The 24,757-nt window shown below is 43.0% G+C and overlaps 1 protein-coding gene across 1 annotated transcript in view; it reads right to left on the reverse strand.

Annotated features, from left to right (window-relative positions):
* STK26 (serine/threonine kinase 26) overlaps positions 1 to 24,757 on the reverse strand; it is a 35,457-nt gene that overhangs the window by 2,238 nt on the left and 8,462 nt on the right. The window contains exons 3-11 of the mRNA XM_072981207.2: positions 18,004 to 18,234; positions 13,400 to 13,456; positions 11,060 to 11,168; positions 10,812 to 10,969; positions 9,719 to 9,904; positions 8,565 to 8,713; positions 7,506 to 7,599; positions 420 to 482; positions 190 to 326 (exon numbers count right to left, since the gene is read on the reverse strand). Coding sequence (XP_072837308.1) covers positions 190 to 326; positions 420 to 482; positions 7,506 to 7,599; positions 8,565 to 8,713; positions 9,719 to 9,904; positions 10,812 to 10,969; positions 11,060 to 11,168; positions 13,400 to 13,456; positions 18,004 to 18,234 — 1,184 coding nt within the window. The remainder of the gene's footprint in view (positions 1 to 189; positions 327 to 419; positions 483 to 7,505; positions 7,600 to 8,564; positions 8,714 to 9,718; positions 9,905 to 10,811; positions 10,970 to 11,059; positions 11,169 to 13,399; positions 13,457 to 18,003; positions 18,235 to 24,757) is intronic.

The following is a 24,757-nucleotide window of genomic DNA, read 5'->3' on the forward strand; positions in this document are numbered from 1 at the left end:
CTCTCTGGTCCCTCCATTTCCCTCTCGGCTCCCTAGTTTCCCCTTCTGAACTTTTCCAAACCAGTTCCACTTTCCTCCGACCACACACAGCTGCTCCTGTGTTGCTTCCGGTACCTTGTCCGGATCTGTGACACTCCAGACCAATTATGAGGAATACGACACGCGAACACCTGAAACCCACATACTTACTTCTGAAATTTCTCCATAAGCTTCTTCACCATCTTGTCGGTGATCCCAGGACAAGCCGTTTCTGCCAAATTGATGCTTTTTTCAAGTTCCTCAATTGCCTTCTTCCTGCTAGCATTATTGGTGTCTTGCTGTTTCAGCTGAGAGGGACACACAAGGGACAACGTTAAGGTGAGGAATTTGCCACCTTAACTGTAGGTGTCCAGGGCACACCGGAAGGTCAAAACACTCACCTCAGCAAACACAGGTGTGATTATCATGGTTAAACAGCTCAGGGTTTTCATGAGTTCTTGGTCCTGGAAGTGAGAAAATGCTCTACTCAAATACATACTGACAAACACACTGGAATGAATATTCAGGGCAGGCATGGGCAATGGACGACACTCCAGGGGTTGTTGGACTGCATCCCTCCTTGTTCCTCACCACCAGATATGCTGGCTGTGGCTGATGGGAGGTGGAGTCCAAGAACTTAGTGGTTTAGGTCTCTGGCTGCAGAGTCAGAGGTTGGGAGTTGAATTCCCCCACTGGGCCTCCTTGGCAAGGGCTAGACTCTGTGACCAATAGGGCCCCATCCAGTTCTGCAGTTCTAAGACGATTAGTGTAACACCTGGAAGCCTGCAAACGGCCCTCCCTGATCAAAGAGATCAGTGTCACGAGAGACAGCCTCTCTTCCTTGCTCTCTAGCATCCCTGCAAACTGTCCTAATAGCTGACATGATTAAATAAACAATATCGCAGTTAAAAAGGTTTAGTGCAGGGCTAGTAAACATGGGTTGCACAAAACCGAATGATCCATCAGCACAACCCACAATGTTTTAGGGCAGAACCTCACTCTTCCTTAATAAGTGGAATAACAGCAACCATAAAATACATTTTAATCTTCATAACTGTACCAACAAATAGGAACACTTGGGTGTCCAGTGTTTCAACAGAACCCCTTCCTGTTCTAATCTGCAATCTGTACTACCAGACAACAACACTGTTACATACAGCACTGATGTTACCTGTCTGTCATGGGTTTGGAGGGAAAGTTCCATCCTATGGGGAGTGGAAGGCGGGACATCAGGAGGAGGGGCTGTACTGTATAAATATGTGATGCCTGTGTGGTGAAGATAGAGATGCTGAGAGACACTGGGTTGTGACGAAGCAGCAGCTGGGAAGAAGAAGCTGTTGTGGGAGTCTGTGTGTCAGACAGGGTACTTCTGTGTGTCAGAGTACCAACCTGATAGGTTCAGGTGTCTGTTGGTTAGCCAGAACTGATAGGTTCAGGGTCTGTGCTTCAAGTTAAGGGTTCTGTGTGAACCAAACTGTGTGTGTGTATGAGTGAAACTAAGCCACGTTACTTTATCTTATTCACCTGATTGTTTTATTTTTTTCCTGTGTGTATTTAAATAAACCTTATTCTTTTTATTGTTTAAAAATCCATCCCTGGTCTGTGTGACTTCTTAAAGGGAATGGTTGGTGGCAGCTTAGTGTAACTGTGTGACATATCCCAGTAGGTCTGGGTTTGTCACATTGATTGGTGTCCAGCGGGTGGGATACGACTGGTCCAGTTGTCCAGCGGTCCAGCAAAGCCTTGGCAAGTGTGCCCAGAGCAAGGGGGGTCTAGTCAGGGACAATCTGAGGCGCGTAGGTAATCTTCTAGGTGTACCTCACGGGGAGGTGCGCTAGTAGAAGAACGTGCCAAGTGGGAAGACTAGATTAGGGTGCTCTGAGGCAACTTGTTTTGGCGGGAAAAAAGCTGAGGCAAAACTGTGTAAAGTAGCAGTGATTTAGCCTGCCTGCTGAGAGGCCTAGCAGAGGGGGGTAGGCTCTGACTCGATACTGTTGCAAGTTTAGTGCTGAAGAACAGCAGCAATCTCTAGGGAGAGCTGGTTCTGAGGCAAAAAGGAAAAAAGTGGTCGTTTTATTTTGAGGCTTGATTTTTTAAAGCAGCCTGTTCTGAGGGGGGGGGTTATGCCCTTGACTCGAAGCCAGATGGCCGAAATGAGTGAAGTGAAAGACCCCCAGATTGACCAAGGTCCTGAGGATGAATTTGGCTCAGTGCAAGGTGACAGCACAGGAGAGCAGGACCCAGAACTCAGAAAAATACTCATAGCCCAACAGCATGAACTGAGGGTGAGGGAAATGGAGGAAAGATTAGAGAGAGAGAGAATGGAAAAGGAAGAAAGATTAGAGAGACAGAGAATTGAATTGGAATTGCAGAGAGAGAAAATGGCGTTTGAATTAAAAAAATTGGAGCTGATGAATCAGAATAATAATAACAATAGGGATTCTGAGGGAGGCCAATTGTCTAAGGCTGACCTGAAGAAATTCCCTGTGTACCACAAGGGAGATTGTCCTGAGGTGTTCTTTTCCTTAGTGGAAAGAGCGTTTGTGGACTTCTCAGTGAGGGAAACTGAGAAGATGACCATCATGCGATCTTTAATCAGTGGTAGCCTGGCTGAGGTTTATGCCGAGATGCCTGAGGAACTGATGAAAGATTTTGCAGAGTTTAAAAAACTGGTGTTTGCCAGACATGGGATAAATGCAGAGCAGCTGAGACAAAGATTCAGGTCCCTCACCAAGAAGCCAGAACAGACTTTTACCCAAGTGGGGGCCCAATTGGTGAGGCTGCTTGAGAAATGGCTATCGCAGGAGGGAACAGAGACCTATGAGCAGCTTAAAGATTTGATAGCGCTGGAACAGTTCTATTCAGTCCTGCATGGGGAATTGAAATTCCAGGTGAGGGAAAGGAAACCGAAATCTGTGGCAGCAGCCGCAGAGATCGCAGATTTTATTTCCCAAATAAGAAAGCCCTTGGGTGAGGGGAAATCTGTGGGTAAACCCAAAGAAACCTACAGCAAGTACTCTCAGGGACCAGGGAAAAGCCAGCAAGGGGGAGGGGCCCATGGTGAAGGGAAGCCCTCAGACATGAAACCAAGACCTCAGATTTTGGAGGGAAAACCAAAACAAGATGAGAGAGAATCAAAATACACCAGAAAATGCTATTTCTGTCAGGGAAAGGGTCATCTAATCTCAGAGTGTGAGAAATTAAAGCAGCTAAAAGGAATGGTGCCTCAGAATGCTAGTGGGACCAAGCCAAAAGCTGTGTTCTGTGTCCAGAAAGAGCAAGGCTCAGTGTCACTGAGGGAGCCGGTTGCCATGGCTACTCAGTCTGGAACAGCTACCTCTGCTGATCAGGCTGAGGAAAATGGTCCTCTTGTGGAGGTAAAACGCTGCTTGCTGGTGAAAACAGATTCTCAATTGTTTGAGACAGCAGGGGTGGACGTAGGAATACTTGACCGTCAGTATAGGGGGCTGCGGGACACTTGTTCCCAGGTAACCCTGTGCCATCCAGATATCATCCCTAGGGAGTTTATAATCCCAAATGAGAGCATAAAGGTGGCAGGGATTGAGGGGCAGGTAATCTCTCTGCCAGTAGCAGAGGTACCTGTCAACTTCCAAGGCTGGAAGGGAGTGTGGCGGCTAGCGATTTCATCGACTCTGCCAGCAGCCGTGCTCGTGGGAAATGACCTGGCTGAACATGTGAAACGGGTGCTAGTGATTACACGCTCACAAGCCACCACAGGGACAGTTCAGGGGGGTAATGATGAGCCAGAGACGGAAGCAGAGGGGAGTTCAGAAGCTGTGGTGGAAACCTTAACCACAGACAGCAGATTTGGACAGGAGCAAAAGGCAGACGCCACTCTCCAGAAGTGTTTTGAACAGGTGACTGACGCCCAGCTAACACCTGAAACCCCAGTGAGATTTCTGGAGAAAAAGGGGATTTTATATAGAGAGACCCTGAGAAATATCTCAAAAGGGGGAGATGGGATCAGAAGTCAGCTGGTGGTACCTGAAAAGTATCGCCCCATGGTCTTACAAAGGGGGCACTCTGACATGTTTGCTGCGCACTTAGGGGTGAACAAAACACAGCAGAGAATCACACAGAATTTTTACTGGCCTGACATAGGGAAGCAGATCAGGGAGTTCTGTAAACAATGTGATGTGTGTCAAAGGCAGGGGAATAACCGCGACAGGACCAAAGCAAAGCTGTGCCCTTTGCCTGTGATTGACACTCCGTTCAAATGCATAGGGGTGGATATTGTGGGACCTTTGCCCAAGGCCACAAAGAGGGGGAACAGGTTCATTCTAACAATTGTGGACCATGCCACAAGGTATCCTGAAGCCATACCCTTGACTAACATTGAAACTAACACAGTGGCCGATGCTTTGGTGGGGTATATGTCCAGGATGGGATTTGCCTCAGAGATAATCACAGATTTGGGCGCATCGTTCACATCAAAGCTCATGAAACGCTTATGGCAAATCTGTGGAATTAAGCACAAGGAAACCACTGCCTATCATCCGGAAAGTAATGGGTTAACTGAGAAGTTCAATGGGACTCTAATGCGCATGATTAGGGCTTACTTGGCAGAGAATCCAAACAATTGGGACCAGAAGCTGCAATCCCTTTTGTTTGCTTATCGATCAGTGCCACAAGCCAGTACCGGGTTCAGTCCATTTGAACTTTTATTTGGGAGAAGGGTGAAAGGGCCCCTTGATTTGATCAAACAAAATTGGGAGCAGATCACCCAGGATGACCCACAAGACGTTGTGACTTACATAGACACCTTGATGAATGACCTAAGGAGAAATCTAGAGCTGGCAGCAGAAAACCTGCAAGCTCAGAAGGTCAGACAGAAAACATGGTATGACCGCAAAGCTAGAGAGAGGCACTTTGACCCAGGGGAGGAAGTGCTTTGGCTTAGGCCCGGCAGAGAGAATAAACTGCAGCTCAAATGGGCAGGACCATATAGGGTCATTTCCAAGATGTCAGACCTGAACTACCTAATAGAGCAGGAGGAGAACCAAGCAAGGAGGGTGGTTCATGTGAATGCCCTAAAACCCTACTACAGAGGGGAACAGAGGGTTCTATTCGCGATAAAAGCAGCTGAGAGTGAGGAAGCTGAATTACCCTTCTGGGAGGGAAGAGGGGAAGTAAAATACAACCCAGAGGAGGTAAAGATTAGTCCTGCACTCACCCAAGACCAGCAGCAAGAACTAAAAATGCTGCTTAGTAAATATCAACAGGTGTTTTCCAACAAGCCGGGGATAGTGAAGGGAGTGATGCATCGGATCCACACAGGGGATGCACCCCCGCAGGCAGTATCCCCATACCGAGTAACGGGACCCTATAGGGACAAGGTGCGGAAGGAGCTGGACGAGATGCTGAGGGAGAACATAATCGTCCCCTCTTCTAGTCCTTGGTCCTCTCCGATAGTCCTTGTGGACAAGCCTGATGGGAGCATTAGGTTTTGTGTTGATTACAGGAAATTAAACCGTGTAACCACTCCTGATGCCTACCCAATGCCCAGGCTAGACAACCTGATTGAAACCATAGGGGGTTGTCGGTTCATCTCATCATTGGACCTGGTAAAGGGATATTGGCAATTAAGAATTGATCCCAGGGATCAAGAAAAGACTGCCTTTTGCAGCCCTTTTGGTCTCTATGAGTTTCGAGTCCTGAGCTTTGGTCTCAGAAATGCACCAGCCACATTCCAAAGGCTGATGGACCAGACCTTGGCAGGGCTCAGTGACTTTACAGTGGCCTACATTGACGACATAGGGATCTTCAGTAATACCTGGGAAGATCACCTGATACACCTGGAGTTAGTGCTGCAGAGGTTAAGTGCAGCAGGGCTAACAGTAAAGGCCAGCAAGTGTCAGCTGGGTAGCCCAGAAATAAAATACTTGGGTCACATGGTAGGGGGAGGAGTGATAAAACCCCTGGAGGCCAAAATAGAAGCTGTTCGTGATTGGCCTAGACCCAACACCAAGAAAAAGGTCAAATCATTTCTTGGGTTGGTGGGCTACTACAGAAAGTTCATCCCGAGGTTTAGCGAGATTGCGGCTCCGCTGACCGATCTGACGAGGAAGAAGGCTGATGACCGCATCCTGTGGACCAGCGACTGTGAGGCGGCGTTCCAGAGGTTGAAGGAGGCGTTAATCAACTATCCTGTCCTGCGTGCTCCAGACTTCGACCGGGAGTTCATCATCTACACCGATGCGTCTAACAGCGGGGTAGGAGCAGTTCTGTGCCAGGAGGATGAGAATGGTGACCAGCATCCAGTGTCCTACCTGAGTAGGAAACTTCAAAAAGGTGAGAGACATTTGGCAACCGTGGAGAAGGAGTGTTTGGCCATAGTCTACGCGATCCAGAAGGCCAAGCCTTACATCTGGGGAAGACATTTTACTCTGTGTACTGACCATTCACCATTGCAATGGTTAAAGACAATGAAAACCCACAATAGCAAACTTATGAGGTGGGCTTTAAACCTACAGGACTATGACTTTGAAGTGAAGGTGGTCAGAGGGTCAGTGAACTGTGTTGCTGACGCCTTATCAAGAAGACCTGAAGAATGAAGACGGCGAAAGAAACATGGACTATGTGTATATAATGATGACAAAAAGTTAAATGTACCTGGTTTTGAATTTGGTTTGTATGAATAAAGGTAAATTGATGTAATGTATATGGTAAATGTTTAAATGCCTAATTGCTATGGTTAACTTAGAATGTAAGTATAAGTAAGTATGATATTGTATGTATAACTGTTGTTGTGTGTTTTATCAAGGTTGTTTTTTGGTGAAAAGCACGTTAGCTTTCCCCCTACAAAACAACTTATAAAGAGGGGAGGTGTTACATACAGCACTGATGTTACCTGTCTGTCATGGGTTTGGAGGGAAAGTTCCATCCTATGGGGAGTGGAAGGCGGGACATCAGGAGGAGGGGCTGTACTGTATAAATATGTGATGCCTGTGTGGTGAAGATAGAGATGCTGAGAGACACTGGGTTGTGACGAAGCAGCAGCTGGGAAGAAGAAGCTGTTGTGGGAGTCTGTGTGTCAGACAGGGTACTTCTGTGTGTCAGAGTACCAACCTGATAGGTTCAGGTGTCTGTTGGTTAGCCAGAACTGATAGGTTCAGGGTCTGTGCTTCAAGTTAAGGGTTCTGTGTGAACCAAACTGTGTGTGTGTATGAGTGAAACTAAGCCACGTTACTTTATCTTATTCACCTGATTGTTTTATTTTTTTCCTGTGTGTATTTAAATAAACCTTATTCTTTTTATTGTTTAAAAATCCATCCCTGGTCTGTGTGACTTCTTAAAGGGAATGGTTGGTGGCAGCTTAGTGTAACTGTGTGACATATCCCAGTAGGTCTGGGTTTGTCACAAACACATGTGGGGAAACCATGAGATTCAGCTCAGCGTCACCCTCCTCTGACTGATACGGCTTCCAGTGAGCTGAGAGAATAGAAGGAGATTCTGGCTGGACGTACGGTTCCATTCTGCAGTTTCTTGGAATCTGGTTTCTTCCGAACTGTAGTAAAACTCCATTCTGGATGAGAGTTGTTCTCTTTGTTACTTGACTCGCTAACAGACAAAGAAAGGAAAACAATAACAGCTGTTTTAGACAGTTGTGCTGCTACATCAGGCATCCACCACAAACTTCTAGAAGACATGAACAGAGAAGGCTTGGGGTACCCATGATGGAAATACTGAGATCCAGTGAGGAATAACTAGTTTCAAACCGCAACGCTCCCAAGCCTTTGGTTACTATACTTTGGGGGAAAAAGGATAAATACTCCACATACAGACCTCGACTACCTCCTGGTTCTTTCCGGACATAAAAACACTAACCAACTGAGTGAGCTCTCCAGGTCTCCTTTTGTTCCTGGTGGGACATGGAGCAGGGCGATGTTGTACAAGGCACAGCCCACAACTTCACAAAACACAGGGTTGCTGTAGTCAAAGTTTATTTTTATATGAACAGACTAGAGGCAGCGATGCATCAAATGGCAGGGAGAAGTGGCACCATGACAACCATTTCTCCCTCCAGCCTAGTCCAGTTCTGTGCTAGATGAGACCTTAACATCTAGGCCACACATGTATAGGGGTGGGCTGCCTCATCTTTTCATGGGCTACTTCTCATTTAATCACCCTCAACCTGGTCAACGCAAACCAGTGTGTTCTTTCTGAAGGCACAAAGATACCAATTTTATTTTTGGCCTGCTTAGCAAAGCAGTCAAAAACTGGTAAGACCCCAAACTGGTAAGTGCCCCAAACCACTGGCTTTCAACATCTGCCTCCCTTCGCCCTCCTGTCACCTTCCCTAAGCACCTGCCACTGGTCGTCCCGGCTGGGAATTTTCAGGGGTAAAGCCCAACACATACAGAGGGATAAAAGCTGAGAGCCCCTCCGCCAAAGTCTTATTGTTTCCAAAAACAGAGTACATGGGGGTGCACGTCCACCCACCGAAACACAAGAACGACATTTTTAAGCTGAGCACTTCAAAGCCCCAGGTTCTTATCAGCAAGCAACCTAAAACCAAGACTTACGAATCGGAACCATCTGAATCCGTTTCATCGCTGCTGTGTCCCTCTGCTTTCCATCGCTTAAATCTATCAATAAGCTCTGTTAGATACGAGGTCTTCTTGGCATTTTTCAGGATGAATTTGTGCTTTAGGAGCTCTTTCGCTGTGGGGCGCTGCAAGATACATAGAAGCATCAAATTTATCATTACATTTTAACCTGCAATACTTCAGTGATCATTTCCTCCCATGTATACAGCTTACACGCCTTACAGTCTTCTAAGCAAGGTTCATTTTCAGAGTGTCTTGACAATGGCCGAGGCACGTTGGGGTGGGATGTGGAAGATACCATCTCTGGGACATTCCTAAATTGTGCTCTTGCCTACCTCAGGAAACTGCTTCCTACCCACCCACCCACCCAACTTCCCAATGCCAGGGCATCTTTTTTCATTCCACCAAGCCTTTGATCAGCCCATCTGGAATCATACGGTTTCACTTGATGAATCTGCTCCCTGTTTATCTGCTGTTCTTACACTTTTCATGAGTGTGTTAGATGTTACTGTTTTTAAAAACTGCTATAAGCTGCTCATAGCAATACAGATACATAGTGGAAGGGTGGGATACCAACGTTTGTAATGAAATAAAACAATAAAAAGAGTCAGTGCCAGCCACAGTTTTGGTAACTGCAGGATGGCACATTAGATCACAACTGTTAAAATAGTAGAGTTCAGCCTAGTCGTGCTTTTGGACTACAACTCCCAGAATTCATTGCCACTGCTAAAATGGAAGCTGTGGCCAATTAGGAATATACTCAGGAAAATGCCTGGGTAACAGACAGGTCTGTGGGTGGAAGAAACATAAGGACACTGGGAGCCCACCGCTCCTCAACAGGGAGGTCCTTTCTAGAGGACTCGTTCTCTAAATCAGCTGAGTGTACACCAAATACTTCAGAGTATCTTCGATCAGGTACCAGCATACAGAGGCTGATTTCACCCTACTCAGTTCACTGTGGTCTCTGTACGCCTCTCCCTTAGGGAGATCGTGGTATGTGTCAAAACCCCACTGTTTGAAGTCAGCCCAGCATCTGAAGTAATTAACTCCCCTCTTCTGTTGCACAGAACAGGACATCCTAACAGCCACCCTGTTTCCCAAGCACGGAGTTAGTTTAAAGTACCACTCACAAATGTTGGGTCCTTGTTCAAACATGCATCGATGAACTCTTTGAACGGTTTGCTGAAGTCTCCTATTAGGGTTGGAGGGTTGTTTTTGGGAATGAGAAAGAGAACTCTCATGGGGTGCATGTCCGAGTTGGGAGGTTCTCCTTTGGCTAGTTCTATAGCGGTGATTCCCAAGGACCAGATATCAGCCTGTTGACAAAAAGGAAAGAGAGCATCACATTCACACGCAGGAGTCAACTATGCAGAACAGCAATAGGATCATAAGACCAAGGATGCCCCTGTTGGCAGCTGCAGGTTTCAGACAGGAGGAAGTGCTCATAAAAGTTACTTTTTAAGACTACAACTCCCAGAATTCCCCCGCTAGCATGGCCAGTGAAACCAAAACATAGAAATGCCTGCCTACACAGAATTTGGTGTATTCTGTCAAGAGCAGTTTTCTATCAAGTGGAAAAGGATAAGTTTTTTTTTTCCAGCTGAAATGTCCTTTGGGATTACGCATACAACAAACTGTGGAAGTGCCGGCTCTGGGCAAAACCGACCAGATGGCTGTGATTACACTGTGAGAAACAGAGCCCGACAGGAAACTGAGAAAAGAAACCATCACAGCTCTGTTGCAAGGCGAGAGGAAGGCCTGAAACTCTGCTGCTTAAGAACTCTATATGCAAGTTTGCACATCATCCCTCCGGCTATAGATCTGTTTGGGCTTTTTCAAGGAGAGCACAGCATTAGTATAAAGTCTTTGGGCTAAGTCAGGACAGGAGAGAAGCTGAAACGTTCTGAACACAGGACAACGTGACAATATGTTAAAAAGTGGCTTTAGCACTTAATAAAACCACCGGAAGCCCCCCCCCCCGCTATTTTTCACAGTCCAACCGAATTCTGGACTCTTCCCCTACAGTCCCTCAGTGCTTAAAACTTTTATCTTGAAGCAGATCATCATAAAAATTTAAAGACACACACACACACACAAAATGTTCACACTGTTAAATGATCATACAACAACCAGGGTGTGTGTCTAGGGTTATTTTTACACACTGCCTGAAAATCATGGTGATCATGGGCTACTTCGAAAACCCAGAGAATGTCAGAGTCTTACTTTTGAGTCATAGGCTGACTGCTGAATGACTTCAGGGGCCATCCAAAATGGTGTGCCCACAAAGGTGTTCCTCTTAATCTGTGTATCGGTCAGTTGCCCTGCGACCCCAAAATCTGCAAGCTTGACCTCTCCTTGTTCCGACAAGAGTACGTTGGCAGCTTGAAAGGAGAAGAGAGAACAATTCAGCTTAAGAAAGGACAAGTCTTAGAATGGGTCTCTCGCTGACGTTTGTTTACATTTCTACACACCTTTTATATCTCTGTGGATTTTCTTCTCCGAGTGTAGATAGTCAAGACCTTTCAAGATTTCCTTCAGCATTGTCGCAATCTGGAACTCGTCAAATGGGCCGGCACGGAGCTTGAGGGAGGAAAGAGGTGTAAGACACAAAGCTTTCTTCTTTAACCTTGGCTGTCACCATTTGTTAAGATGCATTTACCATTAACTTGAAATGCCACCCTTTTAACTTTTTTAAAGGTTTCTAGTCAAGTGGTCCCATGCACATATCTTACACCAATGACTCTGGAAATGGCTGTTCATAAAGGAGATGAACGCAAATAATTTGAAAACATGGGGAATGTCTTTGCTATCCCAAATGAAATATTCCATTTGTTTTGACAAATGAAGTATTTTCAGTAAAGACTGTAGATTCTAATGTAGCCAGCCTACTACATGGGGGGAGGGGGGAGATCCATTCAGATGTAGGTATCATGAGCAAAGATTATATTTCTCTCCATTTCATAACTTCTCCTTTTATTATCAGGAAAACGAACCAGAGGTCTTTATGAAGTCTTTCTCGGTAACTGCTCTTAGGCTGCTCAACTCCTTTCCAAGAGAGGTCAAGCTAGCTGCCTACCTGTTGTGCCTTCCCCTGGGAGAGAAAGGCTTTTTTATTTCGGCAGGTTTTTGGTAATGAAGGGGTTGTTGTGAAAATGTCCTTTAAGGAGTGGGGGGCTTCACTTTAAGGTGCTTTTAGATTCCTTTTTGCTCAACTATGCAAGCGTTACAACTTGCTTAATTCGTTTTGACATTATAAATTTTGTGCTTCTATTCATACCCGCTTTTTAGAAAAATATTATGCACCTTCCTTATCCTGGGAAAAAGATGGTATAGAAATATAATAAATATTGATTTATGGCTCTGTAAGCTATTGCCTGAGGATCTGTAGCAGAACAACAATGCCGGTATGGCATCATTTATGGGGATGCTGGCTGTTGGGACAAGACTTCAGTCATGTGGTTGAATAATACGCACATATACTTCTAAAATCTGCTCTATTCACCTAGCCCCACCTGGCCATCAACCCACAAGGCACTTGGCACAGGAGTGCAAAAAGAATTTCTCAATTCCTGTTGAGAGGAGCAGGAGGCATCTCTTAGGGGTGAACAGAGAGCTAGTTCTGTAAAAGAGAGATTGTTCTCAACAGATGCCACAACTCTAGCGATAAGGCATGGTTTCCTATGAAGCTTACCAAAAAATGTCACAAAGTTCACTGCTAATAATTTCGGCGTCTCACAAGCGTAAAAACTGGGCAGTGCTATCTCACAGGAAAAGGGTGGGTCTCCTCTACAGGGTTGTGGTGGAGCTGGACTTGGGGGAGGGGGGGAAACCACACACCACCACCCAAAGCTATTTGCTTTTTTAGCCCCTCCCATGCGACACCCATTATGAACGATGCATCTGTCACAAGCAAAGACCTCTTTCATGGTTTAAATTTAAACTGCCCAAAATGGAAAAGCGAGGTCAGTTTTAACGCTGAAAACTAACTGTGACTTGCTTCTACAGGACACTCCCAGGAAAAGCTTCCAAAGGAAACATTTCTGTGTATTTAAAACTGATAGAACAGCCCACATTTCTGGTTTACCAATGACACCAGGCTTACTCCTATTAAAAAGCAACCTGTACTACTGTATAGACTTCAGTATGTTATTTTAAAAAACAACAACCAAAGAAAGGCGGCAGACAGGCTATAATCAAGTTCATCTACAACTAGACATAAGTGTACATTGTAGTCATTAAGTCAATAGGAGTACTCTGCTGCAAGAGAGTCAGTTTGCACTGGGAGAAAGCATGTTTGATTTGGATTGAGGAGTTCTGGTCTCTGCCCAGATGCTGACTCACTTGGCACATCACTTAAAATCACAGTTGCCCAAATGGAAAGCACAGCTGTGTAACTGACAAGGACATACACATTAATATCCATGATGGCACTTTATAAAATAGTATCAGGTCCCTTCCTCAAAGAACGTTGCAATCTAGAGAAATTTCAACAACACCTCAAACTTTAAAGTGCAATTAAATCCCCATCATTAGTAAGACACGAAGGACGTGTTAGCTCAGGGGTCCAATGCTGGGAAAATAATGAGACTTGTCTAGTGTAAAGAATGCCTGGAACCTACATTTCTTCCAAACATGGATATTTAGGTTATTTGTAGATAGGGCTATATTAAGTGAAAAAGCTATGACTAAGTGACGACTGAGTGGACCAGACGTACATGAGTTACTAAGAAAAGAAACAGCACTCCTAGTAATAATAAAAAGGAAAGCTGGAATTAAACCGCAGAAATGCTGCAAATAATTGGAATACTTACCAGATCCAGCGCTGATCCCCCACCCAAATATTCCATTATTATCCATAATTTTGTGCCCTAAAAAAGAATTCAGATCAAGAGTCAGACTCTTCACAAGACGTTAGTGTATCTTTTCCTTAAAATAAAAGCACTGCCCAACGCTGTCTTTGGATTTGACCCCACAGCTTTGTAAATGCACGTCGGGCGCAAAGATGGATGTGCAAGGAGAAGAAAAGCAGCATTTGTACTACCTTTGGGTTTTTTGAATACTCTGCAACCAGAAGAACCTCCCGGCTGGTTTACGCCATGTTACCTGTGAAGAACCCTACAGATGAAGGGAACCAAACCAAGAGCAAAAGATGCTGAGGGTGGATTATCAGGAGCACAGTGTATTTGGGAGATGATGAGAGCAAAGAATAATAGGGACGGGCCAGAGGAGTAACAGGTTTCAAGCTCCCCATTAATTATCTGCCTACAGTCTAGAAGGGAAAAGGGCTACAAGTAACAACGGAAAAGGGGGCACTGTCTCTTGTCACACAAGTTCCTACCATGTCAAGTATACCGGCTGTTGGTTTGGTAGCCTAAAGGAAAGCTCACACATTCAGACAGTATCACTGGTTCCAAAGATGGGCAAAGACCGATGCCAGCATTTCATCGTATTTCATCCTCCAAAATGTGTAAATTGCTGACAGAATAATGGCGCAATGAAAATTCATTTAAGGATCATTGCTGTCGTTCCTGTCATAACTGCAATCGTCTCTCCATGTATACGACTGATTCTTTATCTTCCAAGGTTCTTATTGCATGCCTGCATCCCAAGGGGGGGGGGGAACCCTGTCCTGACTAGAAAAAAAATAAAAACCCAGGCTAAACAAACTGGTGTAATAACAATTCCACTTCCATCATAAATCTCAAAGAAGAAAGCCATAACCTATACATAAACAAACTAAATAGAAGAATAGTGATGGCTACTCTAGTTGGTTTGTTAAAGCTGCGACCAGCAGTTGTTTTCCCCGTTAAATAGAAGCATCAATGAATACCGCTAAAATATATCTATTTAAATCATTATCACCATTAGATGTAACAAAATCATGTATTTTAAGGATGTACTAAATAAGATTGCTGACATTAGTGTGCTTGTTTATTTGATAATAATATCTGCTTGCTATAGTTTCACCAAAGACCATTTCCTAAGCGTTTTCTAATATTTTGGGAATCAAACAATCATTTTCTGAATCCACTATGAAAAAAAATTTAAGGAACACTTGGGGAAGAAAATCAGTTTTGGGAAAGATTGCAACCTACAAGCCTAAACAGCAACTAGGAGAAAAAAAGGGTATCTGGCTGGTATCATATCTGAACTTCCTTATCAACTATCTTTATTAACAACAACAGCAGCAGCTGCTGCTCATGGTTGTTAAGTCAGGTGATAAGACTGCTGGAAGAATATCTTGTGTTAACACAGTACACAAAACTTTATGGCTGAGGAATAATAATAATTTCTCAGCAAATTCCGTTAGAACTGTCATGTAGTAACCATGATTATTTATAAAATAAATGTGGTGACAATGGAGATGCTTTAATCAGGTTACACCTTTGCCCAAACAGACTGTTTCTGACACATGACCTTAACACAAGAATTGTGAAGGAATTTCATTTGGAAATATTGGAGGTTTCTGCAAGAAATTGGTGGTAGCAAGAAAGTGCCCTTGGCAAAGACACTTAGCTGTGGTCTTGGTCTCGGTCATGGATCAGAGATCTATAGTTGGAATTACTGCAACATAAATCGGCCCCACATGGAACAGCCTGACCCTTGTCTGGGGCTCAAAGGTCAAAGCATGTAGCTCTGACCTTTTAGCAGCTCCGACCTTTTAGCAGCTCCTTGCGCTTCCTTTTTCCTTCTGGGGTCAATTCAAAATGCTGGCTCTAGTCTTTAAAGTTTCCACATAAGTCTTCCTGGGAATTAAGGTCAATGCCAGAGACCTAGCCAGTAGCTCTCCCTATGCATTTTATTGATTATATTATATTATGCTAGCTGCCTGGATAGCTCAGAGACCTAGGCTGGGACCCCCCCCCCCCAGAAGAAAGGAATGGGAAACCACTTCTGAGTACTTGATACCTAGAAAACCCTGGGAAAAAACAGGGTTGGCATAATTATTATAAATGTACTGCATTATATGACCATACAAGGTGATGATTACAATTAGTATATTTTACTAGAAGAACATGAAACACAGGGAATGGCAGAAGACTAGCTGAGCAATAACTAACTTTTGATTCTCTTTTCTCCACCTGAGCGTTTAGCCTGAGGAAAGAACAGTTCTGTGCCTCACAAATGCTCGTATCCTATGCAGTGAATGCTGAATGACTCTAATAAAAAGCTATTTTAATCTCATTAAATAAGGCTCTGCTCACACAAGATATTTGCATTTGAAGCAAGTTCTGCTGTTTATATAACTGAGAGCCTCCAGCTTTCCACTTCCAAATGAAGAGATCTGTGTATTGCATAAGTATCCTTTTTTTCCAAGTAAAAAAGTACGCCGAACACAGCATTTCTTGGCACGCTGCCCTCCAGATGTGCTGGGGTATAACTGCCAGTATTCCCAGACAGCACGGCTGGACTAACAGAATACTCAATACCTTAATTTGTAGGGCTTGCTAATGCCAAAATGAAAGTAATTTTCAGATGAGGGTTCTCACTGTAGGTTGAGTCTTAACCCAACACCATTTCCTGAGTGCAGCCTGGAACTGAATAAGCAAACAGAGGCACAGGATATCCATATCTCAGGTCAAACCACTGCACAGAGCAGACTTTGTTAAGAACCCTGAAGGAATATAGACTCCATTTATACCATGAGTGTTCATTCCAATGTTTGGAAATTGGGGTGGGGAAAACGTTTGCCACTTTTAGCATCTCTTTCAAAGTCCAACTGTGCTGGTAAAAAAAAAACACCTTGCAAAAAAGCATTCATTCACAGGCAAAACAGTGTGGCTGGTCATACAAGCTACCTTTGGATGGCTAGAATAGAATTTGCAAAGGTCTAAAGAGCAGCAAAAAATGTGCTGTGTCTTCCCAATAATTCTTCAAAGACGTTGCTACTATAAACTGGGTGTGTATAGTTTTTGCCTGGGTTTCCAAGAACACCTCTTGCAAGCTGCTACATGCTAAGATAGTCTCCTGTCTGCAAAGCAGAAGACATGGGATGTGCCTGAATCTCTAGCATGGAGGAGAGGCCAAATGCGTAATACGATTTCAGTGTGAAATAAAAGTCCTTCACGCTGATGCAGTGAGCCTTCAAGGGGGATGGTGGCCTGATCAATGGTTAAGACTGCATGATGTGTTTGAAGTTTGTTTCTATACATAATAATGACTTGTGAAGTTGCACAGATGTCTAGCGTCAATGTTCTCTTGCATCTTGTTCTATCATTACCTCCCTAAAGAGATTCTCAATTTGTACTGAGGTCCTACGCTATCTTTACTGAACAGGACTTAGCACTATTGCCTGTTGTAAAAATACAGTCCTTGCTGAAAGGGAGTTTGATTTTAATGGAAGTATTTGATTGTAGCTATTGGGGTGACAGAATAAGTGTCCCTTACAGGAACCCACATCTAGCTGTAGTGCATTAATGGGGAGATTTTTGCTTCCAATCTAGTTATCTCACTCAAGGCTGAAATACCTCCTCTGCCCACCTTGAGCTTCAAAATAAGCAACGAAGGTCTGCACAGGCAGTTAGTACTATCTGGAACTCTTCCAAGGAGGCAATAGCAAAAAGCTCTGATGTACATTCTATGTTCTGCCCAGACACTCCCAATCAAAGCTGGGAAGACTTCAGGCACTGGAATTCAAACACTTAATCAAACTGAAGTTCAAGCACTTAAAAAAAAGGGGGGGGCAGAAAGCAACACAGGAGAGATAACAAGCCAGGAAATTGGACATCACCTTAAGAGCAATTCATTCCCAGTATATGAAAAAGTCACTACTCACTATGATAACGAGAAAGCAACTTGTCACATCACTTATTCTGTGGCTCCTTGCTCTTCTGTTAATTTTTAGTAGACTTTTAAAAAGTCTCTGATAACAGAGCGGCATAAACCGGACAAATTCCTATCAAAAGGCCACTCAAAAATGTCTTAAAATGTCCTTTAAAAATAACATTTGAAAGTAACTAGAAACTTTCTCTTGTTACATCGATATGGTAACTTCAATGTGGCTTGGTGCATTACCTTTGAAATGCAACTTGTTTACGCCCCTCATTATACAAAGCAGGTCTAATTCATTGCTTTCAAGATATCTGTTAGTGCTGATGAATTTCATTTTACACAGCTAGCCACTTTTACTCCTATTCCATCAGAATGGCTGATATTCAATCCTTGCACCTTCAAGAGAGCTGAATGTTCTGGTGGGGATGGAAAGGGCATGAACATTGCAACAGAAGCAATGAACAACATTCAAAGTCTACCTTGACCACCACCAAAAGTGGTCAGGTTGACATGTTGTTTTTAATTGGTTTTTATAGGCATTCCTATAGTCCACGTGTCAGGAGACTGGTTTTGCTTATTTTAAAATTGCATTTTCGCACAAACACAAAGCATATATATATATAGAGATAGATAGAAATATTACCTTTAAATAGGAGCCATAGTATTTTGTTACATATGGGCTGTCACATTGGCTTAGAACAGTGATCTCCTGCTGGATGTCTTCTATTTCATCTTCTGCTTCCTCAAGGTCAATGATTTTTATGGCAACCACCTGCTGTGTCCGATTATCAATTCCTTTAAAGACTTCCCCAAATGAGCCTTTCCCAATTCGTTCAAGTTTTGTGAAAAGTTCCTCGGGGTCTGCTCTGTGGTTCTGAAGAAATGCCATGGGGGAGACAAAACAAATACAGTGATTAACTTTCTGCCTTGTTTTTAATCTACAGGTACATCTAAAATCAGGCTAAACACATTGCTTTTGACATCAAAGAATGCCCAGAATAGAATATACTGTATACCTTAAAAACTCTTCAGGTTAAGCTATACTGCACATATTCCCATCATTTATATATAATATTACAAGTGCATATTCAAGTTTTGTTATTTTAATCCAGTGTGAAATTCTGAATATGTCTGCCCCTGACAGAAAATGAAGATAAAATTGCAAGATGGTGGTGAAGAAATCCTTACCATATCTATTTTCAACAATGGTAACAAGGAAGGTACTTTTAGCATGTTTATTGCTTTGTTTTAAAACAGACAAGAATCTACACAAGCTACTGCCTCTTTGTTCTGAAACTCTAGATGACAACCTTTCTATTTACAGTCATGGAACACATCCGACACACCTTGCTGAAAGGGAATACAGGCGCATAGCTGTGCAGAGAGCTTTAAGAACCTCAGCAGTAATTAAAAGCAGAGGAAGAACAACACAAAACAATCCGTCAGCCTGTCACAGCAACAGCAAGGCATCACAAACTGGAGGGAAGTGATCATCATTGACAAACTAAGTATTTATTAAAATTCTGTCTAGGATCTATAAACAATTTACTGCAGAGCGCAAGTTTGAAATGCTAATGGGAGATTTATCTTCCAAGTCTCCATAAAGTTCTGAAAGCACAAGAAAAAAGGAGCCAGAAAATTTCCTGCAATTTCCCACTAAACCAATAAGAATGTCATTTAGTGATGTTACTTAATAGTCTAATGTTGCAACTTTAAGTACTTTTGCTAAGGGGAAAGTTCCACTGAACCAATGAGACTAACTTCTGTGTAAATATACTTAGGATTGTGGCAGAAAATGGAGAAAAGTTTTGTCTGGAATAAATGGTGACTCAGTGTCTATTAGGCGGGGAACCCAGAGACTTAAGTTCTGTACACCACAGAACTTAAAGGTGTAGCAAAATGATGATGGTACTGAGAGCAGGAAAGAGTTTTGTATCTAATTATTCAATAGTCCAGGTAGAATTGTTTGCCATACCACCCTGAAATGAAGATGCAGAAGATGGGTAGATGAATCAGGACCTTGAAATCAGGCAGTTCATACGGCTTGTCCTTACACTACAAATTCAGCCAACTGGGGGAAAGAAGATATGCGGAAAGAAAGAAGAAAGAACGCATGGTTGTGAAAACAACTCCTGTCCTGAAGGCTGTTCAGTCCTCTGAAGTGCACAGCTGGTTATTTATTTGTTATGTCACTTTGTTGGTTTACTTTTTAGAGTATTTCTAACCTGTCCTACACCACCTGCTTTTTGACCGGGATATGACCAGTAACACCATTTTAAGCAGCTTAAGTCAATTCAAAAATTTAATATAGTTTAACATCTCGAGATGAAACACAACCTACAACTGGCTAGAATGAATCCTTAGCCATGTTCTCGGAAGGCTCAAATACATGAGTGAACAGCCAAGCTTTAATCTGAAATCAAAATAAACACCATGAACGGTGGGTTTCCAACAGGAAAGCATTCAAATAAATGGAATACTACAAGTGGGGAAAAAAACTATTTCCATCCTTACGTTCCATGAAGGGGTTAGATTGGCATACTCTCTGCATCCTAACTTTGGCCTTGCATTAAACGGGGGTGAGGTTTCAGCCTAAGAGTAACCAGCTGAAGGTTACTGAGCAAGCTTCATGGCTGGGTCTCTAATCAAGTGATTCTCAGCCTTCTGTATCTCAAGTCGCACGAATCACCCTATCAAAGATCCTGAGTCAAAACCATGGGTCTTGACACTTATTCTGAAAAGGACACTTTCATCCTACTAATTCATCTTCCAATAAAACCATAAAATTACAGGGTAGTTTAAATGAAAACTCTGTATCACACCTACACTGCTTCTGTGTCCTAATGGTGGTACACATGCTACTGACTGAGAATCAATGCTGCAGACACTATTCCACACCACTAGGTTGTGACGTTCTGTAACACTAGTGCTATTTTCACAGATACAGAACTGTTGAGACTCAGGGAACTTGAGCTCTACCACGAAAGGCCCCAAAATTGAGCACCTCCTATTCTTTCCATTTGGAGTCCAAGCAGCAACAGCTGCGAAACACGCCCAACTTGCTTAATTGTTCCTTTTTAGAAACCAGCTGATAATTACGCAGGCTGTTTCCTTTGATGTTAAAAATGCTCTATGTTCTCATGGAATTTTCCACTTCTAAACATTCATCTCCAGCTCTCCTCCATCGAAAAAAAGGATACTAGCAGACCCAAGGCAAAAAGTTCTGTTGGAAGAGGGATATTTGGATATTTGCTTTTGAAAACATACCAAAAACTCAAAAATGAAGGAAGAACTGTGTGTGTTTTTCCTTCTTTAAAGTTTGCAAGTAAACATGCGTCAGTGTTCCGAACATTTAAAAATGAGGCTTTTTTTCCCAGAAGAGGATGTATTTTTAGAATCATTCAAAAACCTTTTTAAGCTGTATGCAAATATTACTTCAGTTAAAAGAAAAACCAAAACATAACCAAATTCAACAGTCTGAACCTAGCCAACTCACTCCTTCAACCATAGATACAAACCACCTTGAAATGCAATACTGTTTGTTATTATCCATAGGACGCGTTGATGCTCTCTGCCATCCTATACTGACTGTGGAGGAACGGTTAAAGATTCCACGTAAGGAGACAGAATGATACAAAATGCCTAGTGGTTCGTGTCACATAAGTTTCACAACAACCAGTGTTTTTAATAAAGGTATGACTTGCCTTTTAAATGTTATGCAAAATAATTAAGAAGTGACTGAGAGCTTTGCAAAACGAAAACAGAGGATGGAAGGTAGCTAAATGCTTTTAACGAGGAGCCTCTTACACAATTATCTTGAAATTCTCTATGGTGACTGTGTAGCAGTTGTAGTCTGTACATGTTAGACAAGGCCCTTCCAGCTGCATACTGTCCCCAAACCTAGCAAGGCAATTTCCTAAACCCACACACTTAGTGTGTAATGACAGCTCCGACAAACACCCACACAGGTATGCCCTAAGAATTCCAGCTTCTTATCTTCAGTTCCAATAAGTCCGGCCTAGAGGTCTTGAGAGTCAAAAATTCAAGCAACATGTTCTTCCTGCGTTGCAGAAAGCACCACTCTACCTGTTTTCTTAGGGTGTGGATAAGGATTTTTTATTCAACCAATAACTTCCCTGACTTTGTGGGAAGTGTGTGCCAAGAAGCAAAACATGAAGCAAGGTCTACGTTAGTCTGTGAAACCATTATGTTCTCCCAATCTCTCTCTCTCTCTCTCTCTCTCTCTCTCTCTCACACACACACACACACACACACACACACACACACACACACACACACATCATCCACTCACACCTAGACTCTCACATTAGCTGCAGTTAGGCTTTTTAAAGTCCCTGCTCACCTCCCGCTCTGTGGGGAAGTGGGATATTGGGGTCGAGTCAGAACATGTGGCTTTGACACCACCTCAAATGGCACCCCTTATGTAAAGAGAGAAAATAATATTGGATCCTTTAACTTAGTAATTCAAAATCCAGAACAATGAACTTAAAGGATCCCACATTAACGATAACTGTAGCAGGACAGTTAATCTTACTGTTGTGCTTACAGAACAAACACTTCTATTTTATTTAATTTGAGGCCACAAAGCAGTAGGCTTTTTTAAAAGTTTAAAATAATGTTTATTCTAACACGATATCTATGCAGGGGAAGGAAGGCCGGTAACGTTGTTTGTGGGAGAAATACAGACTTGTTACAACAGCCCCAAACAAGTGACTTGTTCAGATCCATTTTGTCTGCACTTGATGAAGTTAGGTGTGAAAGTCAACCCATCCACAATCACCTCAAGTTACGGAATAATAATACAAGCAGCGGCAACATAAAAGTGTGGTTGTTGGTCTGGAGTGATCTTCATTACAACCAAACAGACGGCAGGTATCTCATAAGCTAGGCAAAGAATCGTGCCCCTTAAGCTCCATTAAGCCTTGTCAGAAGCAGTATTTGTCCAGGGATCAAAAATAGCTGTTTGCCATTTGCTTCACTGGAATGCTAGAGAGATGAGCCACTGCCCCATTACCTGGTGATTCAAGGTAGGAATTTCACACTCCTTTTACTAAGTTGATGTTCTAGTGTCTTCTTGTGGCACTCCCACATTCTACCGCAATGAGCCAAAAAAAAGGGGGGGGGAAGAAAAGGCTGAACACCAGCTAGTTTTTCCGAAGTGCCCAGCAGAGGTTGTGTTATTCAAAGAGCCCAATTTTCTAATAGCTGAATACAAGCAGCCCTTTGTTTAACCACTGTTGTTTCTCTTACAGTAATACTCACTACAGAGGCATGAACTCACTTGTGTAAAGAATGGAGTCTAAAAGACACTATGGCTGCCCCTGCCTCAAACAATGGGTAGAGAAGCTATTACCACACAGGTAATGAGGAAATGAAATACAGAGGAGTAGGAGCTGCAAGACAGAAACCTTTCCCTGTTTAATAATGCTCAACTGCCTCATCCAGACGCTGTTCAGAGCTTAAGAATTTCACAAAAAAGCAACGTAACATTTTTATTTAGACTGGCTTTTGGTGGGTACAAGTAACCAGGGGACTCAGCTTGTCAGTGGGCATTTGGCGGGAGGGTTTTGTGTACATACAAATGTCAACAATATATGTTGGTAATATTCTGAATAAACTGCCCCAAAGACTGAGGATGAGAAAATTTAGAACGACTAGGTAAGAGTTCATGACCTGACAGTGACAGAGAAGCCAGGCCACAGCACAAGGATCAGGCTCCCAACAATGTATGGCACTTGAAAATGAGTGTCAGACGCCAGACTCTGCACAGCAGCGAGGCTGTTCAAATTATACTTGTATCATGGCAGTGGACAAGAGCATACCGTATAATAAGACTTCCTCTACATTGCTAGGAACAAAGAGGCCCTGCCTTCCTTTAACCCTGGCACCTACTTACAAGACAAGTACATGTAAAACATTAAACATACAAATATTTTCCCATGATTGTCTGTGTTTTAATCTGCAGAATGTTCTTTGGCACATAGGAATAGCCACTGAGATACTCAAGAGCTACACATTTCAGAAATAAGTCCCTTTGTCTTTAGCCACAGCTGTATGCGCAACAAGGGAACAACCGCAACACCACACCAACTTTTCAGTTCTGCCAAGCATAAAACTGTCCTTTTGGCAAAAATGCAGACATTAGATATGTACAAACAGATCAGCCCTCAACACAGGGGGATTATTAATCGTTTCTGTCTGACACTGAGTGCCGATTTGTCCTCTCTGAGCCTTATCATTTAAACAGGTCTCAGTCCCATTGAAACATCAATCAAGATTTAACCTCCAATGGGGTGTTTCTCAATGGAGTATGGACGTGTCTTCCAGAGCCAGCTGATTGAAGCTACAAGTCAAGAACAATGCTTTGTACTTCTACCAGTCTCTACCTTTGGTTAACACCCATGTCAGTCAACACTCTTTGATCCTCCCTGTCATAGATACAAAATAAACTTGAAATTCAGAGAAAAGCTCTTTTTCTTCTGAAAACTCAGTTTAGAACCTGAGCAAGATAACATGGCAATTAACATGAAGCATCTTGTTTTTCTATAAAACGTGCAGCAAATCATTACTTTAATTAAAAGAAAACACATAGTCTACTAATTCAAATAAATATAGATTCTCCACCAATTAAGTTTTCAGAAGCTCTGAAATAGGAAAAAAAAGAATTTATTTTGTTTTGGATTTCCGCGTGCGCGCGCACATACATACATACATACATACACACACACACATACACACACACACATACACACACACACACACACACACACACTACAGAACTGAGGCCAAGAACAGTATCTTGGAATTAAAACCCATTAAAAGCAATGGGAACTTCCTTCAGCATAAATGTGTTTATTGTCAGCAAAGAAGTATACCTGCCATACTCAGGGCAGGTCTGTTTCAAAACTTTTCAACAAGTGGAGCACATCCTGGAAACTACTTTAAAAATAGTACTTCCCCGACCTGTTCTTCCATGTTAAGATCCACCTCTGAATTCCTATGGGTCAAACAGGTTTTTTTTCCTGCATTAAACTCTAGTCAGACCTGAAAAACCAACACAGGCTGATCCCACACGATGAATTCTGACCCACCTCCTGCAAAGAACAAGCTTTATGTTGATAAGCCGCAAAAAGGTCTGTTTGAATCTCATAGGTACGTATAGCTTAGACTGATGGCCTGGCATCTCTTTCTAACACGGTGTGTTTTCTGTGCCATCAAGTTGGTTCTAACTTACAGCAGCCCTAACAGGACTTTCAAGGTAAGTGAAATATTTAAGGGGTGGTCTTACAGGTTCCATCCCACCCCTGCCAGTGAGTTTCTGTGCTGAGCAGGGATTCAGACCCAAGTCTCCTAAGTCCTAGACCATCACTCTCAGT

This window comes from Pogona vitticeps, chromosome 11 (assembly GCF_051106095.1).
Source record: "Pogona vitticeps strain Pit_001003342236 chromosome 11, PviZW2.1, whole genome shotgun sequence".
NCBI lineage: Eukaryota > Metazoa > Chordata > Lepidosauria > Squamata > Agamidae > Pogona > Pogona vitticeps.